Here is an 18,862-nt window from a genome sequence, read left to right as displayed (position 1 = left end):
CGACAGGTGTTCACATCCTAAGTGACACTAATTGACTCCCTGTCTTTCGACTGGGAAGACAGTGGACCATCACTGAGACAGCGATGGGGAAGGAGTTATTCATGATATATTCAGGCTCCATTGAAAGCCAAGGACTTCAGTTCCTTGAGCTGGCACCAACCTGGCACCTTGCAAATATTATACTTGTCTCTTTCGAGTTTCATTAACCTCAGGAAAATAAAAAAAATAGGCATCTAATTTGAAAAGATTTGCAATAACTCAGAATGGTGAACACTGCTTTTTTGAGGTTACATGAGCCTCATGTGTTGATGCTTTTTCTCTTTATTTTGTATTATAGTAATTAGATGCCTTCTATGAAAATTATATGTAAGGACAAAAAAAAGAGAGAAATTGGATTATTAGCTTCTATGATAAAGCAGTCAGGCTCTCTGCTTTTATTTTGCTATTTTTTTCTTTGCTTTGTGGTTGATTACCAGCTTACTTATTCATAACAAATGACATGGATGATGCCCTTTGATGGAGAATTTAATAAGGCTATCTTCAGTGCCCTTGTGAAATGGAAACCAATGTGAAAAAGTAACTTGAGGCTTTTATTACCATAAATTTCAAAGCACAAAATTCAAGGGGCTTCATCCAGTCCATACCCTTTTCTGTTGTTCCAGGTATCTGTGTCATAATTTATTCACTCTCACTGGGGCCATGACCGAAGGAGATTATTAGTATCATTAGTATTGTACGTGTAAAGTCACATCAATTCTGTCTGACTCTTTGCAACCCTGTGGACCATAGCTCTCAAATCTCCTCCATCCATTGAATTCTCCAGGCAAGAATACTGGAGTGGGTTGCCATTTTCTTCTCCAGGAGATCTATCCCGACCCAGGGATTGAACCCACCTCTCTTAAGTCTTGTGCATGGTAGTTCTTTACCACTAGCGCCACCTGGGAAGCCCATCATTAGTATTATTAATACCAGGTTTCCTAGGTTTATCTAAGGGCATTTTGTTGTTGTTGTTTTTAACTACACAGATGATTTGAATGTCCCTGTAGCAAGTGGCAAAGCCACCCTCCTGAATTAGTTATCACACTTAAAAAGTCAAGATGACAACAGCCACAGTGGATCTATTTATTGAAGCAGACAGACTCTTAGCAGAATGATCAATGTCTTACCTTTTTCTGAAAGGCTTTTCAGGCATTCGTGGGAAATCGTCAAGCATCTATCTGATAGAGAGTAATGAACAAGGCTTTTTATTGGTCAGTGTCTGGACTAGGCTTTTAAGCATTTCTGCCTGTAAATGTAGAAACCTGAGTGTGAAAGTAAAAGGCAAGAGCAAAGATTTACTGGGTGCATCTATCATCCTGGCTTTTAGAGTCCTTGTGATTAATACATCTTTAATTGGGGACGCATCTAGATGCCGTGGATGTCAGAAAGCTTGATGTTACAGCATTGTCTCATTGGTTCCTAACACAGCAGGACGATTAGCAGCTGTCTGAGTAACAAAAGAACCTGAAGCCCACAGCACAGCTTTTATTTTCCAGATTTGGGATGCCTAAAGCTCTCCAGTGGGGTTGACAGCTAAAGGAACAGAAACTTTGCTTCACAGCAGATAATCCTTTCCTACTGTCTCTGCTGTACTTCTGCTCAATAGGAGAACACTTTTCCTTGACACCATCCTTCGGATTCCAGACTAATTTTGGAGGGCATTGTCAGTCATAGAGTGGAATATATTGCCTAGGGTTCTTTGTTTTATCTAAGCAAGAAATCTATAAAATAATTTCAACTAAGAGTTTATAACAAGACACTTTCCAGCATACTGAGACGCAATGAGAAGATTCATCTTCCTAGAGATGTTGAGAGAGAAAAAAAGTATTTATTTAATTTTTTCTGTTGCTTCTAGATTTACATGGTTCTCTTATCTTAAAATGGTGTCTTGCTCAGAGATTCTTATACATCGCCTTCCAGTGGAAAGACTTGTTTTCCTGTTTGCCTCAAACTGGCATTCTAACGTAATAGGAAATATACACTGAATCCTGCTATGTTTCTGTTGGCAAGTGTTGGACTATCCTTGACAGAACCTGCCAACAAATTTCTTAGTAAGCAAACAGAAAGTAAAACAAGCAGCTCTCAGACCAAACAGAAGACACACATGCTACATAAGAAACACTTGGATTCCCCCAAAGTCATCTCCAGTTAATTCTGGGGATGTGGCTTTGGTTTCACATTGAGACATCATTCACTTGTAATTCTACAGCTCATCATATGACTCTCCATGTAGGAATGCTAATTCAAGATAGTTATTTTTAAAAGAAAAATAGGCCTTTAAAGAACACATTTACTTTACTGTGAAAATGTTAGTTTCTCAGTCATGTCCAACTCTTTGCAACCCCACGGATGGTAGCCTGCTAGGCTCCTCTGTCCATGGAATTCTCTAGGCAAGAAAACTGGAGTGAGTAATTCAGTACCTTCTCCAGGAGATCTTCCTGACCCAGGGATCGAACCTGGGTCTCTTGTATTGAAGGCATATTTTTTTTTTTAACCATTTCCCAGCCACCGGGTAGTCCCTTTACTTTAAAGGACAGCTGTTGTTGTATGGCTCAGGTATTCAACATAGTGATTAAAAAGTTATAAAAGCCCTAATTTGCAAAAACTTGAATCTTTTATGGAACTTTTAGTTTTTTTCTTTTTTAACCCCAAAGTATTAACCAAAAATTGTGAATGGATCTCTGTTATTAATTTTAATATTCCAACTTGTATACTCTTAGCTAGCACTTTTATTTTTTAACCTTTTTATTGTGAAATATATATGCATATAGAAAAATAGACAAGACAAAAGTATCGTCAATAAGTTATCACAAAGCAAATATCTATGTGGCCAGTAAGCAGGTCAAAGAATAGAATACCACCAACCTTCTTGAAATCTGCCTGCCTTTTGCTTCTACTTTTTCCCTAACTTCAAATACTATTATTTCATTTTGTAATTAAATTTTCAGTTTCAGCTGATTCTCTTCTTAGCTCTGTAGGTAGTTCTAATATGAGGGGATTAGTCACCCAAAGCTTTATACTTTGTCTATTAACAAACATCATATATCTAATTTATCTCTGGATTTCTAGCATCCAGCAGTGTACATAGATGGCCCGGAACCTAACATATACCAGACCTAAGATTTGCCCTGTTACTGATGCAGCAGATGCTGTGGAAGAAGATGGCATTTAGCCATCAAATCCCTAATTTCTTATCAGTGAAAGGAGGGCAGAGACTAGAACTAGAGGATTTTATAGATCAGTGGGTGAAACTGTGGCTCCTAGAACCTGACTTTTGAATTCACCACATAAGGTATAACTGTAACAAGTTGTTCAAACTCTCTTTACCTTATTTTTCTAATCTGTAAAATGGGAATAATAGTAGTACTTGCCTCAGAGGGTATTTGTGAGATTATATGAATTAATCCATTCAATAGATTTAAAACAATGCTTGACTATTTCTGTGTGTATGTTTTAACAGACATGTGATAGAGAGGATTACAATACTTTTGAGTCAGGCAGACTTGGGTTTAAAAATCTCACTTTATAGCTTTGGTTGCATCATTTCATTACTTTGTGCTCCAGGAGTTTCCAAATAGAAAATCAAAGGTGCTGATGATAACTATGGATTTCAGAGAGTTGCAAGGATTAAATGATGTTGAGTATGTCAAAGTGCCTCGCAGAGGAGACCAAAATCATCTTTTTGCTCATGTGCCCATTCTTCTCTGTTTAACTCTGATTCACATGGCCCAAATCTTTACTTGTGTGAGCTGTCAACTATGCAATGAAGACTAAAGTTTTTTTTCTAAAAGGAAAACTAAACCAAGCCATTTTGAGAATTCCGCTGTCTTTTCCCATTTCATATTAAAGCAAGCTCAGGTGAATCTTTCAGCCTAACATTTCGTGATTCTACAGAATTCAGTCTGTTAGGAGACCTGGGGCTGTGCTTATGTCTTGCATTCCTGCAAAGCTGCAGTCTTTTCCTGGCATTGCTGATGCCATGGCAGCACTCAGCCAGTGTCTCACAAATGAGTGACTCTCTTATCACTGTGAGTGCCCAGGAGCTGGGGTTTCCAAGAGGGAGGCCATCCAGGCAGCTTTCAACTGCAGCTCCATCTTCTGTCGGCCATGATCCTCCTATACTTTATTTTAGGTAGTTATTGTATGATGTTATTATAGCTCTTCCTCGACTTATAGTGGGGTTTCTCCCCAGTTAACCCATTGTAAGCTGAAAATACATTGAATACACCTAACATACCAAACATCATAGATCAGCCTTGCTGATCTTAAATGTTCTCAGAACACTTATATTGGGCAAAATCACCTAACACAAAGCCTGTTTTATAATAAAGTGTTGATTGACTCATGTAATTATATTGAATACTGAAAGTGAAAAGCTGAACAGTTCTTCGAGTACATCTACCAGCCCAGGGAAAGAACAAAATCTAGAATTCAAAGTATGGTTTCAACAGAATGCACATCATTTTTACAGCATCATAAAGTCAAAAAATTAGAAATCAAACCAGAACTATCATAAATCTCAGGCCATCTGTATATGAAAATGCCCCCCTTTTTTCCTGAATGGCTCCACTTTAACAGAATGGGCTGTGTCATCCCAGATGTCAGGTAGCAGGTTAACACAATAGAAAATTATTTCCTACTCAGGTCACATGCAGTTGGTGGTGAAGAGGGGGACAGTCGATGGGGAACTTCTGAGATGGACTTGAGCACCAACATGGAGCTGGTAGATGGTGCATCAGAGAGGATGGAGGGTCCCAAGGGGAGTCACCACTTCAACCCACACTCCATTGCCCAGAATTCAGACATATGAACCATCCTACACATGAAGAAGTCTAAGAAATGTAGTCCTTGTCTTAGCAGCTCCATCCCAGACACAGTTATTTATTGAAAGGGAGCTCCCATGTTTGTGCAGTTAGCCAGAGGCCAATCTGAAGACCTTCAGCTTCTGTATTTGTGTGTGTGTATGTGTGTGTGTGTGTGTGTGTGCATGCACAAGCACTGTCACTTCAGTCGTGTCCAACTGTCTTTGACTCTTTGGACTGTAGTCCACCAGGCTCTTCTGTCCATGGGATTTCCCAGGCAAGAATGCTAGAGTGGGTTGCCATGCCCCCCTCCAGGGGATCTTCCCAACCCAGGGATCGAACCCTTGACTCTTTTGTCACCTGCATTAGCAGGCAGGTTCTTTACCACCAGCACCACCTGAGAAGTTCCAACTTCTGTGTGCAAACACTTAATGTGAAGCTAAGAATTGTATCACATTCCATTATTTAAAATTTGGGTAATAGCTCTGTATAAAAAAATTTGTCTGAGACAATCTGCTACTCATTTCTGTACAGAAATAAGTAGAATCTGAGTTAAACACTTTGTAAAGTCTTGCTCTTAAATCACTTAGTTAAAGTGCCATTGCTGCTGCTACTGCTAACGCTTCAGACTCTGTGCGACCCCACAGACAGCAGCCCATCAGGCTCCACCGTCCCTCGGATTCTCCAGGCAAGAACACTGGAGTGGGTTGCCATTTCCTTCTCCAACGCACGAAAGTGAAAGGTGAAAGTGAAGTCTCCCAGTCATGTCTGACTCTTAGTGACCCCATGGACTGCAGCCCACCAGGCTCCTCCGTCCATGGAGTTTTCCAGGCAAGAGCACTGGAGTGGGGTGCCATCGCCTTCTCCCAAAGTGCCATTAGTGCTCCCCAAATCAGATCCTGACCATCCCTGGAAGTACGAGTCTGTTATATCCTTAGGTGAATGTTACTGTACTCCACTTTATTTGTTTAAAATAGATTCTGTGTATATTGACCTTGGAAATCATTTTATGTGAAAAAAAGGGCATCCCTCATACATTTTAAGTATAAGCTTAATTAATATTAATATTTCCATATTTAAATATAAATGAACTTCATTTGATTCAGTCTTCTGAAGACTTTAATTGAGAATTTGGCTCCATGTCTCTTGTTGAATAGGAAAATAATTCCGTATCAATTTTGGCATAATCAAGTTTTTCCATACCTTTTGTCTGTCTGTTTTTCAATTCTTGACTATGAGAAAATGCGCTTAGGTGGTTATTAATGATACAGCAGCTGTGAGCTATGGGGTGCAGAACTAACTTCTTACAACATCAGTGATGTTCAAGGGAGGGTGGATAGGAATTCATTCATTAATGATTTTTACCCAAGGATTAGCAGAGGGCTAACTAACCCAGCTGATTGACTGAATGTAGCTCAAACAAGATAGTGTGTCTGGGAAAGCACTCTGTGCACTGTTGAGTGCTGTAAACTACTATAGTATAATATAAAAAAATAAAACTTGCTCAGTGGTGTTTGGTACCGTCGCTATAGTGCAAAACTCAGAGGAGGAATCCTTTCCTTCCTTTAGTGATGTGGAAGACAGCAATTAATATTAGCACCCGAATTCTTAGCATCTCTGTGACGGCAAAGCCCTTAATCACAAGGATATCATTAGTGCTCTGAAGCATTTAATTTTGATGCTTGACAGCATTTTAAAATGCACCAACCTTTGATAAAGAGCAAATCAGAGCTGAGGCGTTAAAATGAGAAAGAGGGAACAAAAACCACGTTAAGCTCCAAGTAATTCATTTTGAATATGCTATTTGTATTAAGCAGAGATATGTATAAGCTGTGGGTTTATTTTTCTTATCAGGGAAAGACCTCCTTAAGTAAACATCTCCTCTTTAAATTCAGATCCTGGGGAGGGAGACAAAACCCTGCTGAGGTTAAGACGTCATCTCCCTCCAAAACATGGGCTTTGGGAGCCACTGTCATCCTTTACTTTAGGCTTCTTAAGGTCCATAAAGGGCTGTTTCCAGTCTTCTTTGTACACAGGCTGGAGACTTTTTGTTGCTTCTGTTTATTTCCTGCCTTCCTCCCTCCTCCCCCGCCCTAATTAGAGCCAGTAGTGAAATGCCGTGTGTCTGTTTCAGCTATTTCCCTACCCAAGGTCCCCTAAACTGTTTTTAATTCAATGCTTGTGATGCGGGGCCCTTGAAAAGAGTTTTCAGCCCACAAGTGAAGGACTGTAGTGACTCCCTCCTCCCTTTCTTTTCCCCATGTCTCTTTTTCTCTTCTCCATCCTATTTGGGTGTCACAAGGACCAAACTGCTGCAGTAAAATGACTTGTAGGTGTTTGATGGCAAGTCATTGAGGAAGTGAATAAAAGAAAATTGCAGCATTCACATCAGTGGGGTGCGGGAAGAACTGCTGAGCTTTGAACCAAAGAAGGTTAAATTTACCATTTTCCTAAAAGAAGCCACGTCTGTTTGACATCAAAGCACCTTCTGTAATTCTTCATTGTGAGATGCACGACTGTTAGAAAGTCGTGATGGAGCCCGGAATCTATGCTGTGTCTGTTTATCCAAAACACACACAGAGATAAAACCCTCCTGTACCTCCCAGATGCGCTGTGGTCTGCTCTCAAACCAAATGTAATCACAGGTACATAGCCCAGGCGGATTCCATGCCAAAAGCATTTGCAGTTTCTCAGGGGTATGTGAAATTTTGTTTAAAGGGGAGAGAATTTATCATGGCTTCCTAGAGGAAAGCTCAGACCATTCAAACTCAAGCTTCAGTGAAAGTTTCCTTTGATCCTCTTGGGTTGTTGCTCCAGCTTTAAAAAGTGATGTTTTCCTACCATTTTACTTGTTTCCAGAGGGTGTGTAGAAAGACAGTCTCTTTCACACATGTAATCTTGTTGCTTCCACCCTAACTGCAGAGGGCTCCCTACTCTGTTCCCTTGACTTCATCAAAGATGTCCTTTCCCTGCGGTTTCAAGGATAGATAGAGTACTAAGGGCAGCCTCTGGCGGTGACTTTGCTTACACTAGTGTGTCTTGGAAAAGGCCGTGATACTGGAAAAGATTGAAGGCAAAGGGGGAAGGGGACAGCAGAATATGAAATGGTTAGATAGCATCACCAACTCATTGGTCATGAATTTGAGCAAACTCTGGGAGATAGTGAAGGACACAGGAGCCTGGCATGCTGCTGTCCTTGGGGTTGTAAACAGTCAGACAGGACTTAGGGACTGAACTACAAACACTGTCTCTTTGGAGATAACTCTGGTCTTGTCAAACTAGAGGGCTGTTGGGGCTCTTTCTGGATTAAGGTTTCTAACTTGAAGGGAATTTAACACCACTCACCTTTGTAGATGAGAAGTCTGCAAAACTATTTACACGTGCCCTCCAGATACAGAGGAGAAATATCGAACAGATTGTCAACATCCTCATCCAGGGAAAGAGCAGTTTCTCAAAATGCCGTCTGTAACAGGTGTAGCGCAAACTAGTTTTCATGTTAACTTACTTTTGAATGACATTTTACAGCCTGTATGTTAAAAAAAAGTTCAGCAGCGTTGTAAACCCCTTAGGAAACAGAGGCTCCATTTAAAATTAGAATTGTCATTTGCTTCACTCGTAATTGTCAATATCTTTGTTAACCTAAATAGCAAAACTGAACCCACAAAAGGTCATCTGAAACAGGTGAAGATATTAAGTTGTTTTAAGGATGACTTACTTAGGATACATTATATCTAGAAAATATTTTGCTGGCTACAAAGAGGTGGGTTTTTTTAAGATGTGTTTCAACATTTAGTTCACTTTTATTCCTTTGACAAATTTATTGAGCACCACTGTATGCCAGATAAGATCTTGAATAGTGGACATATAAAGATAAGCCTTGTATGTATAGGGCGTACTTTTTAAGAACTGACATGCCTGCATCTGGGAAGAAGGGGTTTTACAAATGTGTGAACAGAGATGAGGAAATATAAGTAACTTGTCCAAGGTGGCAGCTAGTAAATTTCAAACCTGGAATTTTATCCAAAATTCTTTTTCAATTCATTGATTTTTTTTTTCCCCCTCACCAAATTAGTAAAATGAAGACTTCATCTGGATCAGGAGGCTTTTTCTTCTTCACCTCATTTCACACGTCCTTAGATGAGCCCGTGCAGAGCCAAGGTGCTGCTGGTTTCCTGAATTCTCCAGTCACGTGTGCAGCTCTGTTGCCCAACAAATCAATCTTGACCACAATTCCCCAGCCTAAATCGAAATCCTCTGTGGTTCTCTGTAATCCACAATGTAGCCCTCCACTTTCTGGCTTCTTATCCCACTTACCGCCTAGCCAAGTGTTTAAAGTTTTTAAACATAAATGCCAGTTTAGGTCTACTTTAAATTAAGTTCCAGAAGCAAAGACTTACAGGACTTGTGTAGAATGACTGCACAAGGATTAAATGGTTGTATCAGCATAATTTGTAAGTAAAAGAAGAAGAAATGGATGCCATGTTTTGGATTCAAAACTACTGAAATCCCCTTGAGAGTACTAGGTAAAGGTGGTCTCAGACACTTTCATCTCAAGACAGGAAAATAGACATTGAAAATTCTGCTTCAAAAATTTAAAAATTAAGGGCTTCATTAAATTAGATCACAAATCTTTCTTCTTGCCTTTGTGATTTTTGCCTCCATCTGTCATCATTCTCTAACTATACCGCTGTCAACTGGCGTGACCAGCTCTTCTGGTTGTGTGCTGTGTCAAAATATTAGCCATTAAAGGAAGCCTGCTTATGTCCAGGGGCACAAGAGTTTCCTTAAAGCAAACATCTCTTTTATGAAGGAAGTCTGTGGGTAGAGAAGAATGCCTTTCAGTCTAAGATGTGCCTTTTCTTTTTAATGAGCCTACTTACATCAACCCTCAGCTTCCTCCCAGCTTCTTACTCTCCTGCAGGCGTATGGTGCGTCTGAGGACGTAGTATGATGAGGAAGCCCCCACCTCTTGCTTCTCCCCATTGCCCTGAGGAAACTTGGATACGAACGTTAGCAGGAACTGTTTCTTCAGTTCTAGAAAACGGACTCTCTGGGTTGACAATAAAGAGTGCCTTCTGTGTGTGTATGTGTGCATGTTCATTTGCTCAGTTATGTCCAACTCTTTCTGACTGTAGTCCACCAGGGTCCTCTGTCCATGGGATTTCCCAGGCAACAATACTGGAGTCAATTGCCATTTCCTCCTCCAGGGGATCTTCCTGACCCAGGGATCGAACCTGCGTCTCCTGCATTTGCAGGCATATTCTTTATAGTTGAGCCACTAGGGAAGCCTGTCTTCTCTGTAAGACTATTAAAAAATTTTCCATCATTTTTTTTTCCGTTAAGAAGCTAAAGGATAAGACAGCAGTTAATTGGATACCAAAGATTGTATTTAATTTAGCTTTGTTTGCCCTTTTCCATCTTGGCCTTGTCTCATTGGTGCTCCTTAAGTTTGTGCTTAGTGGATGAGTCAGTATGGAGGAAGAGTCAAGTCTGCCTTCCTTCCTTAGGTTTGGGAATGTAAATTGGCCCACTGGGAGGCAAGCAGGACCTTTTTTCTGCATGGTCTTTTTATGTTGACCAAAATTCACAGTGTGATTGGAAGCCTTCCTTTGAACTAAGGCATTGATTTGTCAAAGCTACTATTAAACCAGGTATTTGGGGTGAGCGTTCAAGCTATTATTTTATTAGTTTATTATCTCCTCTTCTAATTCTGTTAGCAAAGGGCAGAACTCTGAGGTTTTAGGACTCAGAATCTGAAACACTTCTAAACTGAGTAGAGTTTGGCCGTGTTTACCAGCTTGTGGAAACCCACCAATGGTGGCGTCAGAGGTGAGTTTTAGGGAAAACCTAGATGGAATGTTATGTAGTTCTGAGTTTCCCTGTGTGAAAATTTTCAGTTCTCTCTCAGTTCTTTTGATTTCCCCAAGGTCAAAATCCCAAATTGGTGTCAGGATCACCCTGAATGCTTCTCTAACACTGGCTAATCTCTTTTTCTTTGGCAAAGCATAGAGACACAAGAGCATTTAGGTTTTTTTTTTTAAACATTGTGTCAGTTACACTATTATTGTATATTGTTATGAATGCATTATTTATATTTCTGTGGTTACCTGCCATTAATTGCAAGTGATAACTGTGGTGAGAAGTTGTCTTTTGAGAGATAAAGTGTGTCATTTTAAGAAAAGTGTTACTTAAATCATAGTCCAAGTTGCAGGGGAAGGGGTGTGGCAGCAATTACATGGGGGCGTGAGAAGACTGGTGCTTGGGAACCACTGGGGGAGGGAAATGATTGAGAAATGCCATTGCCGAATGCCTCCTCCAGGGAAATGAGCTGCAGGCAGGCACACAAGGCATGGTGATGGCTTCCAGATGTAGAGTTGGAGGCTGTATTGGAAGCAGGCTAGGACAGGCGAGGAAAGAACCCTTATGTGGCTTGTAACATGGAGGACATCCAAGTTGCCTCTTCTCTCCAAAGTGGCAGTGTGACAAAGCCCAGTTTTTCCCAAACTGTTGTTCTTCTTGCCGGAGAAGCTCTCTCCCAGTGGGAGGAATGGCTGCTGTATTTACTATTATCATACACTTTCCTGTTTTAGGACTGATTCTCAATCTCAGTTGGTCATGGGTTGCTTTTGTCACCATGGCCTGATAAAAATGCTCTTCTGAAAAACATCTGTTTGGAAAGAATTCAGACTTTACAGCCACACAGCATCATATTCTTTGTCAATTACCACGATTTATTCTTCTTTCCTCTTTAATCTCATCTTCCTCCATTATTACAACAGCTGAGTCAGCAGACACTCTCCTGGTTTACTTTCACATTTGTGCCTATGAATTCTCCAAGTGGAGTTGCATTAGGAATATTCTATTAGTTAACACGATGATATTGTTAACAGCCTGCCTGAGATTTTGTGAGCACTCCAGTGAAGCTCATATTCCCTTTGAATGGGCACAGGAACACTGCCGCTCCAACTCCCGAATTGGAGATCAGGTTCATTTCCCACATACAGTAGTTCAGGGATAACCCAGCCAGAGAGAAACCATCTTAGTTAATCAGCGCACTCGCTCCAAGGGCAGCCAGGCAATTCTTTCCCGAGAAATCTGTCGATTATCAGGCTCTGACCCAGAACATTTCTGAGCATAAGTTCACATTATAACTTTATGATTTTCCTCCCTCCTGCTTTCTTTCTAACAGCCTCGCTTTTCTATTTCATTTCCCCATCCTGACTATCGGAGTTGAAAGAGCCCCTTTTTATGGAGTGGATGCTAAAGTGCTCTGTTAGGCAATATATTTATTACCTGGAGTGAAATGGCTTTTCACAGCCAGGCAACCGTCCTAAACTCCTTGCTGCCTCTACATTTAAGAAAATCACTCCTTGCATTGCGCTGGACAATGGCTCTGTGTCAACCAGTAAAGGAAGAGAGAGAGAAAGTGTGTGTGTGTGTGTGTGTGTGTGTGTGTGTGTGTGTGTGTGTGTGTCTGTTGGGAGCAGGGAACCTTAATACAGCTAATGAGCACATTTCCGGTTTTCATTTTCTTCAGATGTTTGGTGGTTTCCATATGTCTGCTGCATGCAACTCTGTTCACTCAGTTTGGTATTACTAACCTTGGGTTGCCTTTGATGGAGGACATGTGTGTTCACTGTATTGAAGCTTCACTTGCGTTTATGCCTGAGATCCAATCTGGAATAGCTTTGGGAACGGATTGGGGGAGAAGAAGAAATAGGGACGAGTGTGTGTGTGTGTGTGCGCGCGCGGGTGCACTACCATCTCCAGACACCTCTAAAAGATATGCCAGGCTGTAGATGGCCACTTCCAAGAGGCGCTCTGCTGAATGAGCTTTGGCAGGAAGATTCCCTTGTGTGACATGTGACTGTGGTGGTTCTGGTTGTGTCCCTTGCCACCAGCGAACCTGTCAGATATGGTCAGGTGGGTTTGCAGCCAGCTCCATTCCACTTGCAGATCATTTATTTTACTTTTTCTCTTTTTTTTCCCCTCTGAGTTAGGATTTGGAAGTTGTGTGTATTGGGGAAGGGCAGGAAGATGACCCAGCACAACCCTGTGGCTCCTCAGTGGTTATTTTTGGATGTTTGTTTTCATGGTGTTGGTGGTGTTCAGTCACCAAGTTGTGTCTGATTCTTCGCAACCCCGTGGACTGTAGGATGCCAGGCTTCCCTGTCTCTTACCATCTCCCAGAGTCTGTTCAAGTTCATGTGCAGCTTGTTTTCATATATATTCACAATTCAAGAATGAATAAAAAACATACATTTGATTTAGGAAGACCCCTAATCTCTGGTTCTGCAGACCAGCTTTGTTAGATAAGATTGCGCATTTCGTGAATGCTCCCTCTTTTCCCTGGAGACGGCACATTTGCGCCATTGTCAGTCACCGCAGAGCTTGATGACAACTGGCTGGAGATGTGACAACCACAGTGCCGAAGTAAGGGGTTAGTCAGCATGGGCTGATAAATCTCAAAGCTGTTTTTTCTCCCCACTATGATAAAACACCCAGTGGAGGACAGTTTTTTTTTTTTTTTGTCCTTCTTAGTGGAAAGGTTTTCTACTCAACAGGCAGAAGCAGTATTTCAACTCTTGTAAAATAGTTGGAAAATGCCATCTATGTCCTGAGACTATTGTGGCTTTATTTGTGTTCTTCATTATTTGTATGGTTATGTTCAAACTGGAAACTCTTTACTATAATTAAGTGGTACTTCTGTATTGGAAAGTATGTAAATTATTTGCCTTCGGGCATTCCCTGCAGTACCCTTGGAAGAGTTACACTGTCTCTTGCTTGTATAAAATTAAAGATCAGTAAGACAACACTGGATACTTTGGAGGTGGGATGAGATGCAGTTCCTCCGAGCTTAAGAGGAGATTTTCCAAAAGCTTTTATGGCTTGCAAAAAAACAAGCAGATAAAGTATAGTATCGTGTTAGGTGCTCAGTTGAATCCGACTCTTTGCAGTCCTGTGCATTGTACCCTTGCCACACTCCTCTGTCCATGGAATTCTCCAGGCAAGAATGCTGGAGTGGGTAGCTACGAGGGAATCTTCCCGACACAGGATTCAAACCTGGGTCTCCTGCATTGCAGGCAGATTCTGTACCATCTGAGCCACCAAGGAAACAAGCAGGTGGCATTCTTTATTGTTGCTGTTCAGTCGCTCAGTCATGTCCCATTCTTTGTGACTCCATGCACTGTAGCCACCAGCCTCCTTTTTCAGTGGGATTTCCCAGGCAAGAATCCTGGAGTGGGTTGCTATTTCCTTCTCCAGGGGCTCTTCCTGACCCAGGGATCCAACCTACGTGTCCAGCCTCGCAGGCAGATTCTTTACTGCTGAGCCACTGGGGAAGCCCCAGCATCCTCTATACTGTAGCCTTTCTGAGGAATGGCTACAGAAGCTGTAGAGGTGACACTGTAGGACTGTGGACTTGTTAGACTTTACTTTAGAGATTGTCTTTCTAAGACAGATCATATGCCCCCAAAATCCTGGAGAGAACCATAAAATGGGATGTGTTTGAACTGGGGATGAGGAAAATAGGGATCTGGAGGAAGGTAAGTCAGTACGTCACAGTTTTCTAAGATAAGATGATATTATTGACTGATGCCACCACTTTTCCCCACTAATGTAAGATATCATCTTCTTTTTTTCTGGTCCCAATAGCACCCTCATCCATTGCTTTGGTCCAGGCTAAAGAAGTTACAAGATACAGTGTCGCTCTGGCTTGGCTGGAACCAGATCGGCCCAACGGGGTGATTTTGGAGTATGAAGTCAAGTATTATGAGAAGGTATTACTTGAATGAATAAAGTTCTCCTTTCTCCCTACTACCCCTCCTCCTTTTTACCTTCCTTCCCTCTTCCTTCCTTCCTTCTTCTCTTTTTCTCTATAGCTTTTGGCCAGTTACAAATTCTGGAATACGAGTAAATCACAAAGCCAGATGTATTTGGCTATCCAGTCAAGTCCAATTGTGAATTTTATGCATTAAGTTGCTAGTCTTAAAAAAAATAGAAAAAATACATTATGTTCTAATATAACTGTATTTTTTCTTTATAGTCATGAAAGTCAAGATAGCTAACAAGGTCTAATCTATAAACCTTCTATCAGGGAGAGTGACTTATAAAAGTTGAAATAATGATCTGTTTAAGTAGATTACTGCTATTCAGAATCAAGGTGTGGATTTTGATGACTTTTAATAGAAAATTGGGGAAAGAAAATTACATTCTGCAGCCTCTTAAAGTTATAGAAAGACATTATTTTTACAAATAACTCACCTCTTTAAGGATAGAATTCTGAAGAGAGCTGTCTGCATTCAAGGTTGTCGAGAAAATGAACAATTGTCTTCTCTTTCCGTTTTAAAGATAATCACTTATTGGTTTCCTTAATAAAAGCAGGAAAAGGACAGGCTTTTTTTCCCCATTGAAACCAGATTATAACATTTTTGACATTTTCTAGATGGAAAATAGAAAACAGAAAAGGGACCTTCTTACAGCTGTTATTTCTGTTAAATTGCTGGGTGTGGAGTGAGTAAAGCCACCAACCATCATCTAATGTTCTTTTAAAAAAAAAAGATCTGGATATGGTCAATGTCAATAGCGATCATACCTGAACTTCACATTTCTTTCAACATCTAAGTCACAATAGTACTTCTAACATTGAACCGAATATAGTGTTTAGAGTTCATCAATCTCCATTTACTTTCAGCCTCTGAGTGGACTGGCTCAGCTGCTTTAACATTGTGTCTGGAGTAAGTGGAGGATTTATTTTGCCACCTTCCTTCATCTTATCCTCTTGTAATGTAGGATCAGAATGAACGAAGCTATCGGATCGTCAGGACGGCCGCCAGGAACACAGATATCAAAGGCCTGAACCCTCTGACTTCCTATGTTTTCCATGTCCGAGCCAGGACAGCAGCTGGCTATGGAGATTTCAGCGAGCCCCTGGAAGTCACAACCAACACAGGTAATGGGTTCTGAGATTCTTTGTACAATCCAGGGCAAATCCTATTCTGTTGAAATCTAAGAGACTGTACAAAATTTTTGGTTAGGCAAACATTTTGTTTCAGAGGCTATTGCTTAAAATTAGATAGCCAGTATCTGTAACATAGAACACCTCTTGGTATTTAGAAAAGACTGTTTTTCATACTAGTATCTGATCTGTTTTTTCACATGATTGAGAAATATCTTATTTTTCTCATGTGCTAAGTCTTCTATAAACTTTGAAAAACAGGATTGCCAAGCTGACTAATTGACAGTTGCATAACTATCCCACATTAAGCCGGGGAGTTTTCTCCCTGGGAAGATTAGAGAAGGCAGCAAGTTTTTGTTGTTCTCTCCTGTTTATTTCTAGAAATCTGTTCAAAACAAGTCAGATCATTTTTTTTACTATTATTTTTTAAGGCCCTCTAGACAACTACATCAATCTTTCAACACTGTAAGTTGTACCAACTGGATGATTGATTCAAAATGTTAATAGAGGGCATACCTATGATTAAGCAATATACATAAGATAACTACCCTTCAAAATTAACAAACCAAAACCGAGCCTAGTAGATAAGAAGCTGCTGGGACAGAATTCTCTACACCCGTTCTAGAAAATGATTTTATTCACATTCAGAAAACTAAGATCATGGCATCTGGTTCCATCACTTCATGGGAAATAGATGGGGAAACAGTGGAAACAGTGTCAGACTTTCTTTTTGGGGCTTCAAAATCACTGTAGATGGTGATTGCAGCCATGAAGCTTACTCCTTGGAAGGAAAGTTATGACCAACCTAGACAGCCTATTCAAAAGCAGAGACATTACTTTGCCAACAAAGGTCCGTCTAGTCAAGGCTATGGTTTTTCCAGTAGTCATGTATGGATGTGAGAGTTGGACTATGAAGAAAGCTGAGCGCCGAAGAATTGATGCTTTTGAACTGTGGTGTTGGAGAAGACTCTTGAGAGTCCCTTGGACTGCAAGGAGATCCAACCAGTCCATTCTAAAGATCAGTCCTGGGTATTCTTTGGAAGGAATGATGCTAAAGCTGAAACTCCAGTACTCTGGCCACCTCATGAGAAGAGTTGAGTCATTGGAAAAGATTCTGATGCTGGGAGGGATTGGGGGCAGGAGGAGAAGGGATAACAAAGGATGAGATGGTTGGACGACATCACCGACTCAATGGACGTGGGTTTGGGTGAACTCCGGGAGTTGGTGATGGACAGGGAGGCCTGGCATGCTGCAGTTCATGGGGTCGCAAAGAGTCGGACACGACTGAGCGACTGAACTGAACTGATTAAATAAAATAAGAAAAAAACCCCAGAAAATTCAGAATTAAATCTAAAGAGGTTTAATATCCTTTGAGATTATCCTAGAAGGCTTCAAGGAGGAAGTGGGCAATAATGGGCAGATTTTTAACTAGTTGGGGTGTGTGTAGGGGAAGAGAGGATCATTCAAAAATACTTGTCCTTTTGGAAATTTCCAAGTGTCTTTCTCACTAAGGAATTCATCAGATCCTTGAGTTAGAGTTTAGGCTGAGAGTAGAAAGGAAAAGAAGAAAAGGCAATGAGTGGAAATATTTACCATAGGCTTTCATAAGAGTTTTCTGGTTGAAGTTTTTCATACAATTATAAAAAGAGTATTTTTGTCTCATTAAGGATGTCTTAGAAAGAAAATGCTGTTGCCTGAATACTTCATGAAGAGCAGAGTAGGCCGTGAGTCTTTCAAATGGTTTCAGAGAGTCGAAACTTGTGACAGTCAGAAGTTCTAACTCTTAGGACCTCACCCAAGGTGATGCGTGTGTAACTGTCTTTGCCAGTGCCTTCCAGGATCATCGGAGACGGGGCCAACTCCACTGTCCTGCTGGTCTCCGTCTCGGGCAGCGTGGTCCTGGTGGTTATTCTCATCGCAGCTTTTGTCATCAGCAGGAGGTAAGCACTAAAGCCACCCACTGCCCCCACCCTCTTCCCAGGTTTTCTGAGGGAGCTTTTTGTCTCCTCCACACAAAGCTGAGTCTTGATTAGCATCATATACACAGCATTTGCATTGCCAACTCGCTCCTCTTTGCTTTGATCTCCCTACACCCCTGCTGGAACTGTGGGCTGGATCCTGGTGGCAGCCCTCACTGCAGAGAGTCCTAGAAAGACCCAGCTAACTCCAGGGAACCAAACTGAAAGCAGGCCATTGGGAGCCTTCTAGATTCTCTAGGCTGAAAGGTGTTATATTTATACCTCTCTTAAGCCTGGATTGATGGCCAAAGGCCAAAAAAAAACATAGAAAACTTGGACCTCAACATTGAGTTCTACCATCTGTCACCTGTGTTACTTCACGTCTCTGAGGCTTTGTTTCCTTTTTGTGAAATAGGGTAATAAAATACCTGTCTCTAAGAGCTATTGACAGGAGAGTTTTGATAGGCAAAATAGATAATCCAGCACACAAGTGCTAGTTTAGCAAGATACTGGTTCATAATAACAGTAACCAAAGCAAGAAAGCAGATTCTGTGCTCCATCTTCCCTTAGGGAAAGCCAGAGACTTTTCCAGAGAGTACCCTTTGAGCGCTTTGTGATCATGGCATTGTTCTTGGAAAAGGATCTAAAACAGCAATTACTTACTCTATGAGAGTTTGCAGTCTAACTTGGTACTTAAAAAACAGTCTCAAAAGAGAACTAGAACGAGTTTGACAGCATATTGTTTTTTGACCCAGTTTTTCTTACCTTGTCATCATCTCCACCTACTTTTAACACTGCCTGGAGCCTCCAGAAGAATGGGAGGGGTTTTGGGGGGCAGCTGCCCATCTTCAGTGTGTGTCCACATCTAGACCTTCTTTGTCTCACATGTGGGAATCTTCCCCTTCTCCAACCTTCACCCTCCCTGTGCCATCAACTGTTTGATAAGGTGGGGCTTTTAAGAGAAAATGTAGAACCCAGGATGTCAAAATGATCATCTTAATTATAAATCTTTTCATGTTACAGAAGAGGAAACTGATACTCAGAAAACTGTAGTCCTTGTCCAGAATCACCCTGTTGCTTTAGCAGTAGATCTGTTACTGGAGCAC

The 18,862-nt window shown here is 41.1% G+C and overlaps 1 protein-coding gene across 2 annotated transcripts in view; it reads left to right on the top strand.

The window, feature by feature from the left end:
• Nucleotides 1-18,862, top strand: part of EPHA4 (EPH receptor A4) — a 161,942-nt gene that overhangs the window by 106,765 nt on the left and 36,315 nt on the right. For both annotated transcript variants that reach the window (XM_027514515.1, XM_027514522.1), the window contains exons 6-8: nt 14,496-14,620; nt 15,633-15,792; nt 17,627-17,738. In XM_027514515.1, the coding sequence (XP_027370316.1) occupies nt 14,496-14,620; nt 15,633-15,792; nt 17,627-17,738 (397 nt within the window). The remainder of the gene's footprint in view (nt 1-14,495; nt 14,621-15,632; nt 15,793-17,626; nt 17,739-18,862) is intronic.

Source organism: Bos indicus x Bos taurus, chromosome 2 (assembly GCF_003369695.1).
Source record: "Bos indicus x Bos taurus breed Angus x Brahman F1 hybrid chromosome 2, Bos_hybrid_MaternalHap_v2.0, whole genome shotgun sequence".
Taxonomy (NCBI): domain Eukaryota; kingdom Metazoa; phylum Chordata; class Mammalia; order Artiodactyla; family Bovidae; genus Bos; species Bos indicus x Bos taurus.
Note: the sequence above shows the minus strand (reverse complement) of the source record. Positions and strands in the feature narration are given on the sequence as shown.